The sequence below is a fragment of the Panthera leo genome, chromosome C1 (genome assembly GCF_018350215.1).
Source record: "Panthera leo isolate Ple1 chromosome C1, P.leo_Ple1_pat1.1, whole genome shotgun sequence".
In the NCBI taxonomy this organism is placed as follows: domain Eukaryota; kingdom Metazoa; phylum Chordata; class Mammalia; order Carnivora; family Felidae; genus Panthera; species Panthera leo.
The window spans coordinates 34,914,070-34,921,352 of NC_056686.1; the positions used below are offsets into that span (position 1 = coordinate 34,914,070).

Genomic DNA, 7,283 nt, shown 5'->3' on the forward strand with positions numbered 1-7,283 from the left:
GGGAGTCTTGGCGGAGGGAGGAGTAGTCCGCCTGCCTGCCTGCCCGCTGCGGCGGCCTCCGCCCGGGAATGTGATGTATGGCCGCCCAGCCCAGCCGGCGCACTTGATTCATCTCCAGTTTCTGTTTCTTAATCGGGAGCTAAATTGGTTTCATTTTTCTTGTCCCGGGTGGCGCTTGCAGTGGGTTTTAGGCAGGAGCATTGGGTCTCATCACTTCTGGTAGGAATTTTTGGCCTAGGTTCTCTGGCAGGGGAAAAGGGGATCTGTTAGCACTTCACATGGGGCTGGGCAGCCCCTGGCCTGGATCCCCAGGAGCCACAAGCAAATCAGTTGGGCATCTTACTGTCTTTCCAGAAGCCCATGCAAGGCCAGTTCTGGCCCAAGAGGTGGTATTGTCCAGCTCTGGCTGCCTGGAGTTGCTGCTGTTGGCCATTGCTTAACTCCCCGCACCCCACCCCTCTCTCTGCTGGAGGCTAGGTTGCCTGGGGTTAAAAGGCAGCCTCTTCATTCCAGGGCCAGTGTTCCATCTTGCCTCCTGCCAGGAGAGTGGATTGCAGGCCGGTGCAGGGCTGGGTCGGTGGCCCAGGGTCACCTCCCATTTGTTTCCCTCCATTTTGTGTTGTCATAAATTCATTCCAGCCCGTTGTGGTTGATCAGTTTATCTCGGCCGGGGCCGCGAGTGCTGCTGGCATGATGTATGGGCCGCGGCTCGGGGCCCGGCTGCCCATGAATCACCGCAGCTGCTCCGTGTCAGTGCTGGAGCGGGCCGCACGGGTTCGGCGCAACCAGCATGGGGGGGGGGGGGGGGAGGAATGACGTATGGATGTTTATTTAATAATTCTCTCCTACTCCAGCTGAGCGGGGCGGGCGGGGCCATAAGGGGCGCCCACCCTCGTCTGGAGGGGCTGCTCATAAATCAGAAAGACAAGATCATTAATCAGGGATGGCGCCCGAGGGGGAGGTGGGGGCCAGAGCTAGTGGCCATCCATGAAGGTACTACCCACCCAAGGCTGGAGAAAGTTGAGACTTCTGTCCCACCTGTGTGAGCACAGGAACCAGTAGGCAGGGTTCTCTGGGATGCGTCATAGACACTCAGTCATATGCAGAGATCTCCACTGGGTCTGGATCTGCCCAGATTGGGACCCTTCAGTCCCTATGGCTTCTCTCTTCCTCGTATACAACATAGGTTCCTGTCCTAGATCTTATTCACCACCTAGGGGAAGCAGGAAGGTAGGATGCCATAGTTTCTTCCAGGAAATTCTCCACTCCATGCCTTGGAGGGTCTCAGGAATAACTCAGAAGCAGCCTGGATCAGGAGCTAGAGAATTGGGTATTACACCAGAGCAGAGATTAGAGGTCAGGTGTATGCTGAGCAAATCCACAATAAGGTGGGCTCTGGAGTTGGATGTGGCCTTGGAGCTTTTGGGTATAAAGGGAGAGATGGCTTCATTCTCTCTTGGCCCCATCCTGTTTGCTTTGTATATCTAACTCCTCTGATTTGGGGTTTGAGAGTGCTCAGCTCTGGGGTAGCCCTGTGCCCCCAACTCCAGGCCTTTGTTTCCCAATTTTCAAAATAACTACATAGGACCAGGCAAATGCCCAGCATGGTCGTTGGGAGAGAAAGAGAGCACAGCTACCCATCCTTGTCTCCTTGTCAAGAATTTACCAGCAGATGGGGTGGCACATATGGCATTGGGCAAAATGCCAGGGGAAGAGCCAGCTGTGCTGGTGATAGTAAGGGTAGAGGGGGTGGTGAAGGCTTCCAGATCTGGAAAGTTGAATGGACACTTCCAGAGAATCAGCCAATGCCAGAGGAAATGGAGTCAAGCCCTTTGCAGCTTCCCTGGAGAGACGTAGGGCAGAGAGGGAGTCACAGACCTATGGATAATAGATCTAGGGCATCTCTGGCATAGGGACACAGCCATCGAGAAGTCATATTCTGTGTTTCTGCTAAGAAATTCGAATTCAAATTCTGTATTTCTGCCCTAAGAGAGAAAGGTCAGAGATCAAAGTTTGTTGTTGCCCGTGGAATGTTACCCACCATCCTCCCTGTGCCCCCCAGTACCACTTATGCCCAGCAGGGAAAGACCATCTGTAAGCTTTCAGGCTTTCTGAACCGATTTTCTGCTCCAAGCTAGCAGAACAGCTCACCCTAGGAGAACATCTCTGCCACACTGCACCACACTTACAATTCCCCCTCAGTCCGCTCTTTCTCCTGATTGAATACATCTTGTAGCCTCAGCTCTTCAGCTCTTACCCTGTCACAGCCCTCCTCCAACACCCCCAGCAACTTCCCATTGCCTGTGAGATAAACTTCACTTTCTGATTGTGCCTCTGAAGTCTTTTCTGATAGAATCTCCTTGCCCACTTTAGCATTGTCTACTTACCCACAGGTGAGCCTTAAACAGCCACCTGGGTCTCTTGGGCCTCTTAGCCTGTGTTCCTACTGGTCCCTAGACCTGGAGACCCAGCTCCTCCTGGGTATTTCCAGTGTTGTAATGTTAGTCATGTAGTTCTTGGTTGATCACAGCATCTGTCTTTGGGGTTTGAATCCCACCTCCCCCATTCTGTGTGAACCATAAGCAAGCTATTTAATGTTCCTTTGCTGCTTTAGTTTCTTCATATGTAAAATGGGAATATTCGAATCTCCTCATGGGGTTTTGTGAGGTGTAAATAAAATAATAATTTTCAATCCCTCAGTACAGGCCCTGGCATTCAGTAAGCACTTAATAAATGTTGGCTCTTTTATTTGCATTACCATCATTGTTATTCCCTAACGCCCATCTCTAGTAGCGTCTTCTCCAAGAAGCATTCTTCTCCCTCGGTGAGCTCCTCTGGGTTCTGTCCACTTGTTTTAGGAGGGGTAGGAGGGATCAGTCCTCAGGATAGTCCTAGCTATTCACTAGCTAGTTCAGTACTGCAGCCCAAAGAGTCTTCAAGAAGTTACAGGGGACCTTCACGGGCAGGACTTGAACAGCAGGCGAGGACTCTCAGGCCATCTGATGTGCCTGCCCAGGAAGAAACAACAAGGAGCCCTTGAGGTAGGCAGGCCTGTGGCCCAGGACTGGATTCTGTGGGACTCACGCAGTCCCCACATCTCTGACTGTTCCAGGAGTGAGACTGGCTTTTCGGTCAACTAAGATTTACTCATACTCACGTGCCTGCCAGGGGGCTGACGTTCGTAGTCAGTATTGGTGGCATGGGCAGCTTGCCCTTGGAAAACTACGCCTCGTACAGGAGACAAGGACGTTTGCAGTTGTGTTGCTGTGGTGGAGTCCGGTGCAGGGTGCTATAGAGTACAGAAGAGCAGCCACCGGCAGTGGTGCTGTCAGGAGGGTTGGAAAAGGCTTCTGGTGAGTTAGGAGGTAGGGTGGCCCAGAGGAGGCAGAAAGTGCCGCAGGAAGCCAAGGGAGTGAAAAATGGTGGAGCGTGTGGAGAGGCTTTATAGTTTGGTGTGGATAGAGCATCAAGTGTGGCACAGTGCTGAAGGATGCAGGCTGGGGCTAGACCAAGGAGTCCCTGGTCTCAGTTTATGAGGAGTTTAGTAGAGCTTTATTCTGAGGGAAACATTGAGATGTTAGAAGTAGAAACAGTCAAATTTGCAAAATTCTAGGTGCTGGGAGAATGGAATGAGGGATCTGGAGGCAGAGGGGCCATTCAGGTCAGTGGAGGGATCGTAGGAGAAGTCATGAGGGCCTGGACTAGTGGTAGCGGTGGAGAGACTACAGATACTAGGAGCTAGATGACAGATTGTGGGCGCCGAGGGTGACTGGGAAGCAATGGTTTGAGAATGGTTCCTACGTATCTGGTTTGGAAATTGACCAGGATGGAGGTGGAAGAACAAGGAGGATGAGGAGTTCAATTCCAGAAGATGGAGTTTCCAAATATAGGATATGGGCAGGTGGGGGGCGGGGATATCCGGGAGACATTTATATATGCAGTTCTGGAATTTAAGGGTGGTGTGGGCTGGAGGTTCAGATTAGAGATGTCAGCCTGCTGCCTGCCCAACCATGCTGTCCTCTTCACAGAATCACCGAAGATTCAGCTGTGACCACGTTTGAGGCCCTGAAGGCTCGGGTCAGGGAACTTGAACGGCAGCTATCCCGTGGGGACCGTTACAAATGCCTCATCTGTATGGTGAGAGAAAGGGAACCTGGGATGCCTTTGGTCAGGCTTCAGTGCCCTCTGGGGGTTGGAAAGGGCCTCTGCACTGTGATCTGAGCTCTTTAGAGGGTAGACCAGCCTCAGAGTGACCCCCCCCCTCCTTCTCTGCCCACCTCCTCCCTAGGACTCATACTCGATGCCCCTAACGTCCATCCAGTGTTGGCATGTGCACTGCGAGGAGTGCTGGCTGCGGACCCTGGTGAGGTGGCATGGGGGTTGGGGAGTGGGTGGCTACTTCCGGTGCTACCCACATGTCCATGCTTACGCTTGAGCCTGCTTGAGGGGAGGGAGGTGCAAGGGCAGGGGAGAGCACGAGCATCAAACACAGCAGCGGGAAACCAGGATGTTCACCCCCCCAAACTCCCCCCATTCTTGTCTCCACCACCAGCTTTATTAAATTCTCTCCCTCCATGGGTTCACTGCCTGCTCTGCCCACCCCCAAGGCCCACTGTATCACACGTATTGGTGTGATCCCAGGTCAGGAGGAGGCTGGGTGTGGATAAGCAGGACTAGGGCCTCAGCCCCTCCCCCTGCCATTACTAAGCTCCTTCTGCTCCTGCCCCTGTTCTTCGCTCGGGAGCAGCCATTAAAATGTCGCCCGGAGACAGCAATAAAAGGCCCGGACGTGGGCTCTGTGTCCTGATCAAAGGCCGCATGTAATCTCGTTAGGGCCGAGGCAGCCACAGCTGGACCCAGCCTTGTTCTCATTACCGGGGCTCCCGCTGCGGGGCTGGCCAGGCGGTTTGATCCTGGCGTCCCCCCAACACAGGAGCATGCCTGCCTGCTTGCAGAGGCTGCCCATGCATCCCCAGCCTGGGCTGACAGGACCAAGGTGCCAGCATACAACTGGTGCAGGGGGACATGGCTCTGGGCCCAGGTGCTCTCATGAGCAAGTATGCAGCATAGTGTGCATAACCAGAGCCCTCCCTGTTCTCCCTGCAGGGTGCCAAGAAGCTCTGCCCTCAGTGCAACACCATCACAGCGCCCGGAGACCTGCGGAGAATCTACTTGTGAGCTAGCCACCCCCAGCAGGCCTTGCCTGGAGCAGCCCCACCTGCCCGCCTCTGTGACGTGACCCTCCCCCTTGTACATATTTGCACACAGGTTCCCCATGTACATACATGCGCACACACACGTGCACATTCGTGTGCATGCACACACACACACACACATACACACACACGCACACACGACTCTGGAGCCAGAGTGGAGGCTGAGACCAGGCCTTGCCTGCTGGTTCCCACCAAAACTGAGGACCATACTGCTGTTTGGGGTTTTGTTCCCAAGGTGGGGCAAGGAGGTGGGAGTGAAGGGGAATAGTTGGGCAAGGCTCCTGAGATACAGCCCCCAGACTGACAGACGGACAGACAGACATGCAAACACCAGACTGAAGCACATGTAATATAGACTGTGTATGTTTACAATGTTGTGTATAAATGGGACAACCCCTCGCCCCCCACTCCACCCTCACCCCTTTGGTTGTATGATTTTCTTCTTTTTTTAAGAACACCTGGAAGCAGTGCCCCCTTCAGGGCTGGCTGGGGGCTCGGCCCATCCACCTCTCAGGGTGCCTGCCTCTCTCTCTCCCATGGTATCCCTTCCCTCTCCCACGTGCTCGGTGTTCAGTGGTGTATATTTCTTCCCCCAGACATGGGGCACATGCCTCAAGGGACACGATCCTCTCCTTAGTCTTAGCTCCTGGGGCTCTTTATAAGGAGTTGGGGGAGAGGGGAGACACAGGAAATGGGAACCGAGCTGAAGCAGGGGCTGAGATTGGGGCTGGATGAGTATGCTCCTGGCTGCCCAGCCTTCTACCAAGAACCATTCCTGGGATTAGAACTGCTGTTCCCAGGGAAAGTGGTCTCCCCCGCCCCTCCCGTGGGCCCCACGGTGTGATGCTGTGTCTGTATATTCTATACAAAGGTACTTGTCCTTTCCCTTTGTAAACTACATTTGACATGGATTAAACCAATATAAACAGCTGCTGCCTGTGTGTATGTGTGCAGGAAGGGGTAGGTGATGGGGTGGTATGGACAGAGGTAGTTAAGGAGTTAATTCCTGCAGCAGTGTGGGGAAGAGGACTTGGATGTCCCTGTGAAGCAGAAGCAGTGCAGGGTTGGTCCACTGGGGGTGGGGGGCCTGAAGCACTCCCATCAGGGGTGGGGGTGGAGCTGGGGACCTGGACTCCTGACTATTGATGGGTAGGGGCTCCAGGTTAATTCCTTATCGATGCAGAATCGTCAGCTCATTAATCACAGAAGAGGTCAGAGCTTGGGGGTACAGAGGGGATGCAAGCTCTATCCCCCAATCTAGAGCAGAAGCAGCTATGAGCTTGGGTAAAGACAAGCCTCAAGCCCCTATACCTTTCTAATGCCCAGAAATGAGCCAGGGACCAAATGGAACAAGCATCTTGGTCTCTGCGACCTTTTTTCTAGTGACCACCCCAGTATAGCTACTCCCTAGATTCTCAAATAGCTACCGTAGAAACCCCAGTTCTCCAAGGTAGACCTTCATGTCAGGGAACTGAAGCTGGCCAGCTAGCACCAGAGATTGCACTCTATCAAATCATCCCCAAGGCTACCCACTGCCAGTGAGTAATCCACATCCTGGGCGCTCTGGCAGGTGCTCACAACTGCAGATGAGTCCTTTCCTTTACACATTCTCACACACCAGGCCCGTCGTCCACCTTTCCAAATTCTCCACCTTAGACACACCGATCTCTGGGTGCCTGCGATGCATATACTACAGAATAGGATCCAGTTGGCAGCTCCTGCCTCTTGGTTAGAGCCTAGTGAAGGCCCTGCAAAGACCCGCGCCCAGCTTGATGGCATCGAGTATCCTAAATAGGAGAAACCTGGGGCCCAAGATTCCGGGGAATGTAAGTGTCCTGCCAAAGCAGGGCAGCCCCAGTAATGGCTGGTTTTGGAAGAGAGGTGGATAATGTCCAGTTCACATCGGGCTGGCTGCTTTCAGGTCTCAACTCTCCCCTCTCCTTGTCTTGGACTTAGCAGGTCCCTGATGGCTGGTTACTCTCACCCTAGGGGCCATATGCTCTCAAATAGGGGACGTTAACCCTGCATGAGGGCACGAAGCCCACTCTGCCACGGGATCCTTAAGCT

At 53.7% G+C, this 7,283-nt stretch overlaps 1 protein-coding gene across 6 annotated transcripts in view; it reads left to right on the plus strand.

The window, feature by feature from the left end:
• RNF220 (ring finger protein 220) overlaps nucleotides 1-6,148 on the plus strand; it is a 224,462-nt gene extending 218,314 nt beyond the window's left edge. For all 6 annotated transcript variants that reach the window (XM_042950758.1, XM_042950759.1, XM_042950760.1 and 3 more), the window contains 3 exons: nucleotides 4,029-4,137; nucleotides 4,289-4,363; nucleotides 5,107-6,148. In XM_042950758.1, the coding sequence (XP_042806692.1) occupies nucleotides 4,029-4,137; nucleotides 4,289-4,363; nucleotides 5,107-5,178 (256 nt within the window). In that variant the 3' untranslated portion in view covers nucleotides 5,179-6,148. The remainder of the gene's footprint in view (nucleotides 1-4,028; nucleotides 4,138-4,288; nucleotides 4,364-5,106) is intronic.
• The last annotated feature ends 1,135 nt before the right edge of the window (nucleotides 6,149-7,283 follow it).